The sequence below is a fragment of the Pimephales promelas genome, chromosome 14, assembly GCF_988280905.1.
Source record: "Pimephales promelas chromosome 14, fPimPro1.hap1.1, whole genome shotgun sequence".
NCBI lineage: Eukaryota > Metazoa > Chordata > Actinopteri > Cypriniformes > Leuciscidae > Pimephales > Pimephales promelas.
This window is the reverse complement of record NC_142782.1, coordinates 4323201-4340882: the sequence shown is the minus strand read 5'-3', so window position 1 is coordinate 4340882 and position 17682 is coordinate 4323201. Positions and strand designations below refer to the sequence as shown.

General features: G+C 36.6%; 1 protein-coding gene across 1 annotated transcript in view; it reads right to left on the bottom strand.

Moving 5' to 3' along the window:
* Window positions 1-17682, bottom strand: part of bin3 (bridging integrator 3) — a 75982-nt gene that overhangs the window by 9242 nt on the left and 49058 nt on the right. Inside the window, exons 7-8 of the mRNA XM_039674602.2 lie at window positions 6608-6749; window positions 735-869 (exon numbers count right to left, since the gene is read on the bottom strand). Of these exons, the coding sequence (XP_039530536.1) occupies window positions 735-869; window positions 6608-6749 (277 nt within the window). The remainder of the gene's footprint in view (window positions 1-734; window positions 870-6607; window positions 6750-17682) is intronic.

Sequence of the window (17682 nt, the reverse complement as noted above, 5' to 3'; positions counted from 1 at the left end):
TAAAACTGTTTACCATGACTTGATCATTAAATGTTTTACTACTCTTCTTGTCTTTTATGTATCAACTTTGTTTAACCTTTGTCCCAGGTTCAGACTTGTAGTTTTGTCAGACTGAAAAAGGTCATCAAAATATGTAATTATTCACATTTAGGATATAAAAAAGGGTCATATTTGTGCACATTCATACAACTAATTAACTATTTTATTATAGCCATGACACAGCATTTTGCATTATTTCCAAAAAAAATTTATATTTATGTAAAAATGCTAAATTTGCACAGTATATTTATGACATATACACATAATAAGCGGAGAGACATTGTTATTGTAATCCTCATACATCTTCTACTATCACACTTACATTGCATGCATTATTTGATGAATTACCAGTCACAACCTGCTTTTGTAGCATGTTAACTTTCAATTTTAAGTCCAATTATAATGGTTAATCACATAATAACTTAGTTTAAAGTAATTATTTCCCATCCTTGCTGGTTGATTTTGCTACTATGCCTGCAAGTCTTCGAAAATTCATTTATTGACCATACATTTGAGCATATATTTTTGCATTTCAGAAGGGAAACGATGAGAAGGAGCGGAGGGAAGTGCGGATGGGAGGATGAGTTGTGAATATTAGAGCATGTACAAAGAAAATCATGTTTTCTATGATGCGTTAACTGATAGTTGGAGGTTCATCTTTGTTTGTGACTGAGCGGGGAACATTCAAGGCTCACCTGAGCTCGGATCAGAGCCTCGAAGCTGGGCTGAAAGTAGTCGATGCGGCTGTTGTAGAACTTGGGCATCTCGTCCAATAGCTGCTTGTTCTTGGCTTCAAAGTCTTCCCTGACAGGCTTCAGTTCTTCCCTGGCCTAAAAGCGGAACACACACACACACATAATGCAGCAATGAATAAAACCAGGACTTCCCAATTATTCAAGCATGCGTGTCATTAGAACAACAAATACACACACACACACAAGCGTTTAAGGGTGTGGAGGTGGGGAAGAGTGATATTCACAATGCGATCACCAATCAGCACAGTGGAAGGGAGGGGAAAGCGGCCTATAAGTGCTGATCTTTGCTACGACGTGACCTTCTTTCTATATATGATACATGAGCTGTGTAAATGTATGCACTTTATGAGTGCGTCTATCCTCTACGGCCCTGCTGAAGTCCTTCAGTGTGTGTGTGTGTGTGTGTGTGTGTGTGGGCGATGGGATGTACATGTATGTTGAAGTTTTCCAGGCACCCGTCTGCATCTGTTTGTGCACATACAGTCCTTCACATGTCAACATACACATGCACAATGACCCAGAAGAGTGCAACAAAAAGAACAAACAATTATTGCTTGCCTGTGTTCAGTGGATCGTGTTACCGTGTGCGAATGTGTGTGTGTGTGTGTGCGAAACCCAATTATCCCGCAGCGTGTGTTGAGCGCAGCCTCTTGAAAAAGTGCAGCTGAGTTGAGAGGCTGTTTCTCTTGCGTGGGTGAGTTCGCTCGCATGTATACATGTGCTCTGAATACTTCTGCACCATCCAGCCCTGCTTCCTTCACTTGTTGCTGCGTGCTGAACAAAATCCCGCCAGAAGAGTACGAGAGTGGACGGATTATAATAAATCCCATGGCTCAAGGTCCCGCATCCACTACAGGAATATCTATAAAGACCAGATCAAAACTCATTATGATTTTTGTAAATCTGATGATCTTTGTGTGTTACCCCGTTCACGGTCACATTTTAGTTTAGGGTCCAATTCTCACGATTAACTATGACTTTTGCCTCCGTAAACTCCTAATTACTGCTTATTAATAGTTATTAAAGGATTGGTTAAGTTTAGGTATTGGTTTATTAAAGGAGTAGTTCACTTTTAAAAAAACTTTTGCTGATAATTTACTCACCCCCATGTCATCCAAGATGTCCACGTCTTTCTTCAGTCAAAAAGAAATTAATGTTTTTGATGAAAACATTCCAGGATTTTCTCCATATAATGGACTTCAATGGGAACCAAACGGTTCAAGGTCCAAATGAGAGTTTCAGTGCAGCTTCAAAGGGCTTTAAACGACATTTATATTAAAAATAAATAAAAAAGTTTAAGTTTTATAAGCACAAATGCTCGCCTTGCTCTGTTCTGTGACGCATGTTCCTGACTCTCCCGTTTCAGCTCACTCATCAAAATGAACAAATCTTTTTTCCGAGTCATGACTCGAAGAGTCCTAGACAAGACCCTTATTCATCGTCTCGAATCGTTTAAAGCCCTTTGAACAGTTTGCAGTTTGCACTGAAAATTTCTTTTGGACCTTGAACCATTTGGTTCCCAGTAAAGTCCATTATATGGAGAAAATCCTGGAATGTTTTCATCAAAAACCTTAATTACTTTTCGACTGAAGAAAGAAAGACGTGGACATCTTGGATGACATGGGGGTGAGTAAATTATCAGCTAAAGTTTAAAAAAAAAAAAAGTGAACTACTCCTTTAAGGGATGTAGAATATGATCATGCAGAATAGGGTATTAATATGTGCTTTATATGTACTAATAAACATCCAATATCCTAGCAATATGCATGTTAATAAGCTAATAGCTTAAAGTCCCCGTGAACCGGAACGATTTTTCTCCAGTGCTGTGACGTATTTCCAAGTGAAACGGAATATTGAACAGAGGGCAGGGTTTTACTCTAGCGCTCCTCCTCTCCATCTCTCGTTCATAGCAAACTAACGGTTTGAGGGGAGTGGTTAAGCGTTCACCACATCAACGTCATCAGAAAAAGAAACCGTTCCAGACCGGAAGTAACTTTTCAGATTTTGATTAAAGATTACTAAGGTAAAACATTTTTTTAATACATATTCACTTGCACGGATTAATTGTTCACCACAAGACTAGTAATATGCGCTAACAAAGTAAATAGGTTCAATTTTGATTTCACAGGGACTTTAATGCTGAAAATTGGACCATAAATTAAAGTGTGACCACATTCACTTCCTTAAAAAAAAACATTTGTGTTCTTATTGGGAATAATATCTTGTTTCACTCTGAAATATGCCATGCCACAGAAGTAAAACGAGTTTAAAATGTCCAATTAAAAAATAAAATACAAATTCTAAGATTAAGTGCTCTCTGGTCATTTATGTACTTAAATACTAAATACAATCGATTACTTAAACTATATATTACTGTATAATGACAATAATAATGGCATACTATTCTCAACAATTATTTGCCATCGCTACATGTTTGTGGTGAACATGACTTTAAAATCTATAGCTTCTTGTACCTATGGACCACCGCTCCAAAAATAATACATGTATTGCACTTTGAATTTTAAGTGTGTCATAAGCAGCAGAGTTTCATTTTAAAATCTTGTCTCAATGAACATCTGTGCTGTAAATTCACACTCAGAGCTAACAAGCCTTAAGATGAGCAATTTATCCATACACAAGCCATCAGAATAACCCTTGTGAAAAGAAGCAAGTGTCTCGGGCCTATTAAGGTAGAATATAATGTGAAATTAACTGCATGGTCATATATGAAACACTCATAGTGGAAAGAAGGACGCCCCAGTTTTGAGTTAAAAGATCCAATCGTCAGTTACACTTCATTTATATAACATTAGTCATTCTGCTAACTATAATTAACTTTAATGAGAGTTAGCTGAAGTTGATATGTAGTTGAAAAGTTACTTCTAGTCAGTAGAACAGAGCATCCAAACAAAGTGTTAGCAGATAGCAGACAGTCTAATAATACTCTAATGACTGACTGACTGTTGACATGTAAGTTGCATTGAGACTTAAAGTGTTAAAAGTGTTGCATAAAAGTATCTTTTACACAAAGCTTATTTCCTCCTGAACGTGCATAGCTGGATAAATCTGAAAAACACAAATTTGCAATATGATTTGCAGATCAAATTTGATTTAATGCGTCTTTGTTACAGTCTAATTAATTAAACAAATAAGCACTGATTTTAATTTACAACATGTACATACTACAAGCTTAGTGTTTGGTTTAGTAGTAGTTGCTTGTAATTGGGCTTGTTAATGACACTGATTTAATTTGATAACAGGTAAAAGATAATGTAATACATTTAAATAATTCGCAAAATGCTCCTCTCTACAGTTAATTTTTCTAGCTAACTATCGAGTTTAGGTTCATCGAACGGCTTTCATGAAGTAAATGTGATATGTAAAAGCTGTTTTTGTCTTTCTGCGGTTGAAACCCTGAGTGATTACATGAGATGGGATACACTTTGGTATGTTGTACTGTATCTTTCAACATACCTTCTGATGTTCATTCATGATTATTTCATGCAGTAACTAGTAGTAAAGCAATGTGAACCGCTTGAACAGCGATCCGCGATCCAAAATAGGGTTAAAGAATCGATATCAGTTCATCAAAATAAGAATCGATTAAAATCTAGATTTTCAACTCAGCCCTAATTACGCACAATTTGCTGAAATGACTATAGTAAATACATATCACGTGCTACTGAACACGTTAAAATAAAGTGTTACAAATTTGAGAAACAAAAAACAAAATGATGGTACCATTGCGATCCGATTTGGTAACACTTTATTTGAAGGGACTGACATGAGACTGTCATAACCATGACATAACACCTGTCATGAACATGAAGGAGTCTTTATGAATGTTTATGACTGTCGTCATTTGGTAAATTATGACACTTTTAATGCAAAGTTGACATTGTTTAAAATGTCTTTGTCATGACACCTTGACTTTAACAAGGACAGAAATGTCTTTGTTATGACAACTTGACATTAACCAAGAAATCATAACCTATCAACCTGTCACAAATATGTCATAACAGGTCTAATTATCAAACTTAAAGAAGTTATTTAGCTTTGTGTTAACATTACATTACCCTATCATATGTTATGGTTGGTTTTAACTTTGGTTGTCATGACACCATTATAACTGTGACATGAATATTTTACTTGTCCTCAAGTAAAGTGGAACACATTGAACTAGTTATAAAGATGTCATTAAGGGTTATTACACAGTCAAATGCTTTAACAACAGTGTCATTAATATTTCCCCTTACCTCAAGTAAAGTGGAACACGTTGGACTAGTTATGATTTCTTGGTTAATGTCAAGTTGTCATAACAAAGACATTTTAACCCTCTGATGGTCATCGGTCACTTCTGACCGAATAATTTTCTGTTTTGAATTATTAAAAATCACAGCTTCATCGGAAGGTTATGATACTTGGTGACTTTTTTGGCATTTGGTATGTGAATACAAAAAAAAATTGAGGTCATGATCCAAGCATGCTAAGTGGTAAAAAAAAAAATAGTCACACTCGTGGTCTTCGGTTAGAAATGACCGACCCATAGGAAATGAATGGGAAATTTAAAAAAAAAATGAATTTTTGTTTGTACAATCTACAAATCGACCACAATTATTAAAAGAAGTATACCGCAGTAAAGGGGTGACACTCTACAACATCAAGAGTGCAAAAAATTTACACCCACCCACACACACACACACACACACAAACACACTTTTATACACATACACAGCGATAAATTCAGACTACAAAAAAAAAATGAGTTCATGATCCGAGCATGCTAAGTGGTCGTAAAAAATTAGTCACGATTTTGGTCTTTGGTCAAAAATGATCCCCATAGGAAATGAATGGGAAATTGACAAAAACACAAAAATTTCTTTATTTATTTTTTTAACAATTTTTTAATAAGAAATAGTTTTTGAGATTGTTTCAATTATATATTCAAATCCACCAAAAAAAAAAAAAAGTGTTCATAAACAGCTGGAGAATTCACATGCTTCTCCATAGAGAGCTGTACTATTGGTTACACCATGATTTTATGCTTTTTCTCTATACTGTAACCAGATGGTGCTAATTTTCTTTAAAAAAAAAATTTCTGAAGGCCTAGACTCTATATTAAACTAAAATACTGCATTAATAATTATTTTTTTTAAATAATATATAAATATATATATATATATATACACTTCCATTGAAAAAATAGACCATAAATATTGCATAAATAATAATAAATTCAATCAAATTGTCTCAAAATACTAAATTAAAAAGAATAAATATTATAGAACAAAAATAAATTGCATTGGTTTTACTGGAATGGAAGAAGTTTCATTTTTAGGCCTCCGGTCACTTCTGACCGAGAAGGCCCAGGACGTGACTCATAAAGGAAGACCATCAGAGGGTTAAACAATGTCAACTTTGCATTAAAAGTGTCATAATTTACCGAATGACACAAAAGTCAGAAACATTCATAAAGACTCCTTCATGTTCATGACAGGTGTTATGTCACGTTTATGACAGTGTTATGACAGTCTTCGTTATGTTATGCACACCCCTTCAAATAAAGTGTTACCTCAGATTTCACACCTGATTTGATCTTGACAATCAGTTTTGGAGAGTTTTATCTCTCCCCATTCAAACGGACAGGAGCTGTTTGCTATATCTACATAGAAAACAGCAACCTGGGGCGTTCCCAAGATGACCGCTGAGTGAACTCACATTAAAGGATTTTTGGTATTATTAGGAGATCAGTCACTCATTGAAGAATGAACGCCTGAAATTGCAACGCTGTCAGAAAGGAAGTTGGGTTGTACCTGATGGAGTTTGACCATGATGGGCCCCGTCTTCTCTTTTTCTTCATACTTCTCCACTTTAGACTGGAGTCTCTTATAATCTTGAAGAGCCTGTTCCCTGCGTTTTACTGCCATGTTCAGACTGGGAAACACACTGCTGTACCTGAGCACACACACACACAGACAGAAGAGGAAATCTTTACATAACGGACAAACAATACTAGACAAATCATTAAGATGAATTACAAAAGTCAACAAAAAGCTACAAACAGAATACATTGACGTAAATCGCACATAAAACCATTTGCAGATTGTCACATTCAATTCAGTTAGAAAAGATTTACACTGATATTTGAAAAGTTTGCATTACGCCAAATGCCTCGTTTCAAAGACGAGAACAATTATAGCTGTCAACGTCTAGAGAAATGTCCCCAAAAGATCAACTTCGCATTTCACTTCATAATTTTAAAAGTGTAAATTTAGTTTTACAATATGACAACCTCTCTGCTTCCCCCACTGGAGGAGCCATGGCATTTTTATTACAACAATGCTGACGTATCGAAAATAACATCAACATTTAGTTTTAGGCATGGTTTGCGTTTATTAACTTGGTTGCTCAAGGCCCCGCCCTCACTCTCGCTGAATCAATCGCAATCACACGCCGCTAAACTTTTCATATGTGGCCTCTGTCTGCTCCGTTCCCCTCCAATGATGTCTGCTGATTGCAGTACCTTGTTAAAATAAGGTCAATACAACTACAAATCACATAGTCAACATAAAAAAGTCTGCTGGTGCTTCAGTGAGTACTTCGCAACAAAGAACCTGTCAATCATGATGTCACACCACCGTTTTTATAGCATCAAATAACTAACTAAACCCTTATTTTAAAAACAAACACTTGAACATACATCAACGTGATAAAAACTACAGTAAATGACACAAACTGTCTTTGGAAAAAGGATATGTGAAGTGTAATTTAATTGTTTAGTTGGTCTCACGTCCCGCTGAATAACATGGGCAGGCGGGGTTTATGACCTATACCAGGACTGGTCACTGGGGGGCGATCGAGACGTTTTGGCCTCACTATTGAGGGCTTGTGCGGCACGCTTGGTCTCAACATGGCAGCCACTATAAGGGAGCAACCAGCCTTATATAATATAAATAAGAATTTTCTAGGCCAGGGTTTGTTAAAGCTGCAGTCCACATTTTTTCCTCTTTGTCGCCATCTCTGTTTGCAATCAGCAATTGCAGTCACTTGCGGGATTATCAACTTTCAGCGACCCATTGCCAGACGGTCCTCAAAATAATTTGCAGGCTTCAAGCCATATTTCCAGGCTTCAAGTCGCGTTTTTTTTATCATGTGAAACGTGCTAGGGTTTATATATTCCAAAATGACTTATAATATAATGTGATGTCATATAAGCAAAACATAGACAATTAACAGTAGACACTTCAAGGTTTCTATGTTGTTTTTCTCTGTGCGACAAGTAGGCAGTAATCTCTGCTGTGTTTTGCTACATTTTCGTTCACGGAGACCGAAACGGCAAGCACGTTTTATTAGTTTTCTTTATTTTACAAAAGTACGACGTTTTGATGTTATTTTGAAGGTACACAAATATACAGACCGTTTACCATTTTTAATGATGCCTTACTCTTATCTGATATGAGCGATCACGCCAGCGCCTCGCACAGCTGTATTAGTGCATATGTAATTAGGTATAGTCTAATTAGAATATTTAAACATAAAATTACAGAACATTTGCAATACATTTTTTTCTCCTATTCATGAGTAATCAACTGGTAAAGTTTCATGGTGATATCTGCAAGTAAAATTTTTTACCCTATTCACCTGTAGTGTCTCACCTTAACTCTTTCCCCGCCAGCGTTTTAAAAAAAAGTTGCCAGCCACCGCCAGGGTTTTTGACGATTTTCGCTAAATTTTAATGCCCCGCTGAATATTTTCTTCCATGAATATATGAAGATGATATATATAAAAATAAAGATCTGAGCCTCTGCTTTTAGGCAAAAAAAAAACGTTTTTATTTTATCTTCATTTGTTCTTTTTTTATTGCCTCTTGAACAGAGGTAGGTTTTGTCAAAAACACAACATTTTGGACAAAAAACTGAGAAAAAGGTATTTTTATCAAACAAGTGCATTTAAAAGCAGAATACATTCAGATGTTGTTTCCTTCATATATAAAACTTTCCAAAATAAATTAAAAACATAAATAAATGTAAAATATATCAAATTTCCCAGGATGTAAGGGAAATGTAACTTTTGCAATAAAACTTCTGCCTCTGCCTCTCTGTGTTCTACCTGTGAATAATGAATAATTGGAATTACAATAAAAAGGCCTAGACACACACACACACACACACACACACACAAATACATATTACAATGTGGTAAATGTGCACAAAGAGAGAAATAATTTGACAATTACACCTTCATATTTAGACAGCCACACATAAATGCCTGCACACACACATAAATATTATAGTGTCATAATATTATACGATCTATCTGCGGCACGTCCATGGCTAGAACTTTCTGTGACAACATGTGCATCTCTCTCACTGACTACTTCGTCCCGATCAGATTCAGAATTATCAAATAAAGAGTGATCGGACTCCGAGTCCATTAACCTCCAGTACTTCAGCCATATACTTCTGCATTGTCTGTCTGATACATTCTCACTACTCCACTGTTTGAGACGATTGCAATCTGTTTCTCTGATCAAAGAGTTGCGCACTCATTCAGGACATGCGCGCGGGTCTTCCTTACCGTATACCACCTAAAACACGGATACCCGGAAAATTCCGTGTTTGGCGGGGATGCGTTTTTTCATTAAACACGGAAAATTCCGTGTTTGGCGGGGAAAGAGTTAAAGAGCCAAAAATTGGTGGCCATCTTGAATTTGAAGGTCAAAAATAGGTAAAAATCAATGAATCTGCATGATTTATGAATTTCTTGACCCAAATAGTCTCAGAAACCATGTATTATGCAGCACTGTGGGCAAAACCATTAAAAAGTAAATTCCCAGCTTGGCTGAAAGCAGCCATTTTGGATATAGGGTTTTCATGAAATTTCCCCACATTTTTGTGAGGGGCACCCCAGCTAAATTTTTTCTTTAATCTTCATAGATGACAAATCCAGTGAGAAACGAACCTTTGCTCTCCACGGTCACAGAAATGCTACACTATAGATAGCATTCCCAACTAGTAGCCAATTATTAAAATGTACATTTACAATGGGGACCGTTTTTACACCAATAAATCAAGCATATTATGTTCATTACTCTCCCTTTGGGTTTAATCACTATTCTAATTATGATATTACCCTATAAGGGGTCTGTGACTCCAAAAAGTTTGAAAACCCCTGTTCTACGTAGTCTTCATCTTATGAGTTCACATCATCCTAAAATATTTGTCAAAAATATCGATGCATTCCTTGAGGTGTTAAACTTGCGTTAAACGGAAGACTACATAGTGCTTCATAGTGTACATGGAGAAAATAAATAAATAAAATCAATAGTGTGTGTTGAACACCGACACCGCAAACAGAACATTTGTCTTTAAGAGTTTTCGTTCAGACAATGGTTTGATGATGTGATGAGGTTGTGGATGTAGCATTAGCCCATTTCAACAGGATCACTTAATTACAGACACACAAAATCACAAAGGATCTCACTTGGTTTCTTGTATTCTTTCTATTCCAAATAAAAATATAATCTCTGGGTGAGAAGCCTGGTCTCTGGAAACTAAAAATAGGAAAACTCTAAACTGTAACTTAGCAACAGAGTCGGCCGCTTTGGTTTGAGGCCTGACTGCGTTTCGACTTTGCATCGCCTGGGAGCGCCGAGGAACAGTACAAACGCATGACCCACACCGTTTTGTTCTTTGAAAAAGCTACGAGCTTCGCAGGAGGAGGACAGTTTGAAGGTCAGGGAGCTATAAATGTATGTTCTTATGTGCATTATTTGGGGGATTTAGGTGAAGAAACTCTGTAAGGTGAATCTGTACGTCTTCTGGAGGAAAGATGCTACTGGCAATAAGTGGGAGAAGATGCGATGAGTTAAGTGGCTCAAATGGCAAACATTGCAATTTGAATTGGTGACTGTTGCGGAGGATGTTCATTAATTACTGAAGGCCTGTTCACACCTAGGGCAATAAAGATATAGGGCCGTATTTTTACGATCTAAAACTCAAGTGTCAACTTCGAGTGATGAAGTGTTTTCTGTGTTGACACAAATCTTGTGCGATGTTCTAACCTGCCTGGATAAATCACACAACGTGTGGCGTGGTCCGTTAATGACACGTCTGATTCGCGAACTAATGACTCATTTGAACCGATTCACTTTAATGAATGGTTAAAACAACTGATCTATTCAACACTGAACTCAAGATCCGTTTATTAAAGTCTAGTAAACTACATTAATAATAATAATTCATTACATTTATATAGCACTTTTCTCTGCACTCAAAGTGCTTTATATAGGGGGAAGGGGACTCTCCTCAACCACCACTAATGTGCTGCATCCTGTTAAAGGGTTAGTTCACCCAAAAATGAAAATTCTGTCAGTATTTACTCACCCTCATGTTGTTTCAACCCCGTAAGACCTTCGTTCATTTTCGGAACACAAATTAAGATATTTAAGATATTAAGATCGCTCCTGCATACAGTCCATAGGCTTCTTGAGGTACTGGCTCTTGCTGTCCCCGAAAAGTCATTAAAGACATCGTTAAAATAGTCCAAGTGACTACAGGGGCTCAATCTTAAGTTTATCAAACGACGAGAATACTTTTGTGCGCAAAAAAACAACAAAAATAACGACTTTATTTCAACTATTCACTTCCTTCTCCATGAGCCTGTAAGTCAGTTAACGTAGTGTGATTGCGTAGAGCTACGTCACACGTAGGCTCACTATTGGCCGACGCTGGTCATGTGTGTGTGATGCGTGTGACGTACAATAACAGAAGCTTACGCTATTAAACTAGCAACCTGACTCGCGCAGAGGGAGAAATAAACCAATAGTTGAAATAAAGTCGTTATTTTTGTTGTTTTTTTGCGCACAAAAGTATTCTCGTCGTTTGATAAACTTAAGATTGAGCCCCTGTAGTCACTTGGACTATTTTAACGATGTCTTTAATGACTTTTCGATGCCAGCGAGAGTCATTCCCTGAAGAAGCCTATGGACTGTATGCAGGAGCGATCTTAATATCTTAAATATCTTAATTTGTGTTCCGAAGATGAACGAAGGTCTTACGGGGTTGGAACAACATGAGGGCGAGTAAATACTGACAGAATTTTCATTTTTGGGTGAACTAACCCTTTAACATAACCTGTTAACAACATTAGTAAACATTCTATTAATATTAGTTTCTATGCTGATTTACTCCATGACAAAACCACCCCAGTCATTCTAGAATGATTAATTCTTTCCAAATAGAGCTATTCAAGTCATCTGGGCAAAGTGTTGTAATATCGCAATATATATCGCGGAAATATAAAATATCGCAATGCCATTTTTTACCAATATCGTGCAGCCCTAGTGTCAAGCGCAAGTAACTTTGTGGGCGGATCTCGGCGCTGTTGCCATTTAACCAGCTGGATAAATGACTCTTGCGCTCGACGCAAATCTAAAAGGGGTTGGTCTGAAGTAGCTTCATTATTCATAGGTGTGGTTTGGGCGTAACGGGAAACAAACCAATAAGAGCGTCATATCACATTCCCTTTAAGAGCGTGATGAACGAGGTGCGCTTGTTCCATGGTGCAATACTATTATAACGGCACATTTACCGATTCACAGTCGAGGAGGTCGATGTTGTCGTCAGGGCCGTAAAAGAAAGAGAAGTGACATTGGGGACGGGACAAACCCAGCCAAATTAGCTTCGTTTAAATATGCATATAATAATTTGGGTAAATGTGTAAACTTTATGCCTATTTTGCCATCGTCATGGACACAACAATGATTTCCCTCATGTTTTAATATTTTTCCTTATAATAATGTATCATTTGCAAAAAGTAAAATGCATCTGTGTAGATGAGAGAATCATCAAGTGTATGCGCGTTGTTCACACTCTGTATTATGGCCAAGGATGCGTGCTTAAAATAGCATCTGAATGTACGCGCAACGCAACACTGACTTTAGACTAGTTTTTCTGGTCAGTGGCGCAATTGTTTTCTGAAACTGCAAAATAGCGATAGGGAATGTTTGCCCCAAAACACGCCTCCTTTTTTGCGCCGAACCGCCCAGGGAACGCCCTAGTTGGCCGGCATGTCTCTGCAAAAATATAAATAAATAAATAAATAATCGGCAAAATACGAATGATACATGCGTTGGTGTACAAAGTAAATTGCGCTGGGTGCCAGATGAGGCCCATAGTTCTACAAATCATAACGATAACGGCACAGAGAAACTACATCGTTAGAATCAATTTCAGCCAATCAGAATCCATCCTGCTTTAAAGAGCTCAAGCACTTAAAGCGTCAGACGATGGCAGCACTTAAATGCAGCGTTCGCTTAGAATAAACAGAACGATATTGTGGTGCGTTATTATTGTTTTCTTAATATTTATCACTCTTGGTGTGAAACCTACTTCTAAATCTGAAAATAAATATTATAAATAATAAACGAACAATAAACAATACATCAACACTTGAATGCAACAGCAGCATTTGTATTTAATGAAACAACATACAGGATATAATGTAGGGGCTTTTTATACAGAGATTTCAGAAAAACTGAAGGCTGAATAAATGAGTCATGCTTATTAAACCTTTTTTAGTAAGACGTGCACTAATGATTCATGAAAACAAGAACAGATATTATGAAAGCAAATCAATAGTTTTATAATGTAGTTTTGTAAAAGCCAAATTAAACACCCTTTTAATATTATAATGTTTTCACTTTGCTTCCTAAAGTCTGAGTTTAGATTTTTGTAAAAGGACAATATAAACGCCAGTTTATCATTGTGAAAACAACATTTTGTCTTTATAAAAATCACACAATTTTTATAATCACACAATATAAATGGGTCTTTGAAAAAATATAGCCGTCTTTTGTTTTAGGAAGGAGTTCCCTTGCAAGGGGATCATGGTAATTTGTGGTCTTTTTGCAAATCACTGACTTAGTGGATAAAGATCTGGAATTGTAACCAAAACTTTCCAAATGTAAAGCCTGCGAGTGGTGATGCGAGAATCTCTACCTTTGTGTCAGATGAAGAATCGGTCAAATTAGTAAAAGGAAGTGATGAGCTACATACGGTGAAAGTGAAGAACTACAAGAGGAGGAGGGAATCAGAGAGAGAGATAGAACGGGCTTCACTATGCAGAGCTCTGTTAAGACAAGCCCTAAATTGTTCCCCACAGGAAGTAAAGAAGGGAGCGGCACAATATCCCTGCAGAAACGTCATAGGACCCAGCCCCGCAACCCACGCTCACTCTCTATTTATAAAACACCACCTTGGCCCAATCACTCTCTTCTATCTCTCTTCTTGACACGAAGGTGAAGTGCGACAACTGGATTATACATCATGAAACATAATACTAACTTAAAATGGCAAAATCTATCTAAAATAGATTTATTGTGATTATAGTGACCATTTATATATATATATATATATATATATATATATATATATATATATATATATATAAATAAAGCTTTTTTTAAACACCCACTGGAGGTAGAGACAGCACCAAAACAGAAAAAAAAACATGTAAAATACGTTACATGTAAAATACATATATATATATATATATACATACAGTATATCAGAATTAGATTTAAAGATTACTCAAAGTACTTCCATTCAATCAAGTTTTCATCATTCTGTCTTAACTTTTTTAATTTTATGAAATTTTAATTTATAAATATATATTTTTACACTAAATTTCCAAATAAATGTAGAATAAACATAAATAATGTTTTAATGATATTTTTTGTTATTATTATGAATGAAGGCCAGCATCACCAATGTCAATACTGAATCTGATGTCTCTAATTCAATTGGATTAAATTTTTTTCCTAAATTTCAGGGTATGAAATTAGTTATTTAACGATTTTTAATAGGCTCAATATTATTCTAACATTTAATTTAATCAAACTTAAAACAATCTTCACATAAACCCATTAAAATAAACCACATTTAGCTGTGCCATTAAACCATTTGGTATTAATATTTTTATATGAGGATAAATCCTCTTGACATATCAGTATTGCAAGTATTGCAGTATTTCCTTAAATGACATCATTGGTACAGTAGGTGTGGTAAAAATTTTTTTTTAAATTAAAAGGAATCATTTATATGATTAAAATGTAAAGGATTAATTCACCCATTCATAATTTCTCAACTTCACATGTTTCCAAACCCATAAGACTCGTTTATCTTTGGAACACAAATGAAGATATTTTAACAAAATCTAAGAGCTTTCTCTAAAGAGATTGTAAAACTAATCTATAGGAATCGAGCAGTTTATTCAAAATTTTCTGAAGAGACTCGATCGCTTTATATGTTGACCAGATCATCAGTTTTGGTAAAGAGAAGCTGAAGTATGTTCCCTCGATGTGTGAGAACCAATGAGGTTCATTCTGGAGTTAGTCATGTTTGAGCTTCAGCAAGAGGTTTGTTCAAGTGCTATCACACATCTTCTGAAAGAGGAATCTCCTCCCAAAACACAAGCAAAGAACAAGCAAAAAAACAAGCGATAGCATATGTAATCTCATGCAAATATAAAATAACATGATCATCAACATTAAACCGCATATAAATCAGAACTGCCTAATAATGTCGACCCAGGACGAGCTGCAGGACTGTGAGGATTTAGGGGTGTTGATGGACTCGATCTACTCCATGTGTTTTGATCATCAATCTGAATCTGATCTGGATGTAGTCTTTGACAAAAACGTGATTTTCTCAGCTTTTTGTTTAAAATATTGCTTTTTTTAATTAAACTTTCCAACATTCAAGTGTTGATAAAATACGAGTGCATGAAGCTAGAATAAAACCATGTTCAGATATTCATACAACAAAATACGTTGGGTGCCATGATAACTGTGAAAATGATCAAAAACGCGGCAACTATTTTAAAAAGCGCTGGCGGGTAATTGTTAAAGTTAATTGAAGAATTTTTATTTTTGGGACAACTAACCCTTTAAAGGGAATTTTTTGGAAATAGGCTCATTTTACCACTCCACCAGAGTTAAACAGTTGGGTTTTACCGTTTTTGAATGTATTCAGCTGATTTTTTGATATTTGGAAGAATATCCGTAACCAGACCGTTTCTGGTCTCATTGACTTCCATAGTATATTTTTTTCCTACTATAGAAGTCAATGAGACCAGAAACTGTCTGATTACTGATATTCTTCTAAATATCAAAAAATCAGCTAAATGGATTTGAAAACGGTAAAACTCAACAGTTTAACTCTGAGGGAGTGATAAAATGAGCCTATTTCCAAAAAAGTGGAGTATCCCTTTAAGTCTGTAATCACTAATAATCTTGACAAATTTTCAATTTTGGGGTAATGATTCCTTCCATTTTAATACTTTCAAATACACACAAACATCTATTTAAGCATGTCCACACACACAATATTAGTAAAATAACTGTTATGTGGAATCTGCATGTTTAGAGCAGGCCTGCTCTGTCTATAATGACGGTTTACGGGACGTGTTCTTGGAGCGAAGCAATCTAAAAACACTCGCTGTAATCTAGACTAACGGTTCAGACTGGCTAGAGGACGGCCCGTCTGACTCGGCACAAGCTAAACACAAGGTCACGCGCCCGTCCTGTCTAAACACTCTCTTGATGTTTCAATGAAGATCCGCGTGACTGCACACACACTTGCGCTCCACCTCGCTGGTCGGCTGTATAATTTAACACCCGTCTAGTCTGGCTGCGGGTGTGGTGGCCGCTTGACAGAGAATGGCAGAAATAACATCACATACACACACAAGCCAAACCAGAGTCTGGACGGGATGACCGTGCTCCGGTCAGCGGGACAGTGTGACAGTACGTCTGCGCAGGAGTTTAACAAGTTCACTGTGCTGTAGGGTGTTATCTGAATGCTGGGTGCTGTGTCATGCCTGAGAATGCCTTTAATATAGTTTTTCTATTTCTATAAATCAGAATTGGAAGCTGGTCCACGTCTTTGACCAGCCCTGTGTCTCTTTTAAGCATCACGGGAGACCGTAAACAGACTGGGTGCTCTCTACTGGCATTTAACAAAGCAAAGGGTGTTTGCTAGGGTGGTTACATACTGGCCCAAGTCAAAAGAGCCCACCCACAAGTCTCTATGGCACTCTGGGATCCAGCTATGGCTCGGGTTCCTCCTTCAAATGTAAGTTTAATTGGATTGTTCCACCCATTTTTCTTATTTGGAAGGTGAAAATCATAAAAGGATAGAGCAGAAAAATTTTGTCATCATATATAGACCTTAAATGCCAGAGAAACGAGTGCGTAGCCGTCTTTAGAAATTTAGTCGAAGGGTAATTATGATTTGGATTAACTTTGTGTAGAGTTAACGAAAGTTACCATGAGCATTGTATTGTTTGAAGTGGATGTCTTATCTGTTTGGTGTGTTGTTTTGTGTTGTTCCCAGCTGGTGGAATGACCTGCCTCTCTCAATTGGCCAATGGCTAAGCCACGCCCCCTCCACTCACTCAAACACACAGTCAACATTCGGGGACAGGCGCTATGGCAGCTGTCACAGTAGGAGACATTTCACATGAGGCAATTGGTGACTTTTGGAGACAGAAAGATTATATATAATCTCGAAGTCACCTAAAGGGCCTCATCTATGCATTGGAGGGTTATATTAATTTCATTGTTGAGAAGTTCGATGAAAAGCTTCAGGCAAAAATGTACATGTCACAGTGTAAACGTGATAAACCGCATATCGTTGCCATCACCGTTTGGTGCGACAGTATTTACATGAATAAATTAACACAACATGGTTAACATTTGTTATCTCGGTTATTTACAGATACGTTAATAAAGCTAAGTGACATCATGTACGACGTAGCTAGAAGCTAATGTTAACGTTTTCTAATGCTAGCCTTAGAGATTTTAAAGATAATGTTCAAATACATG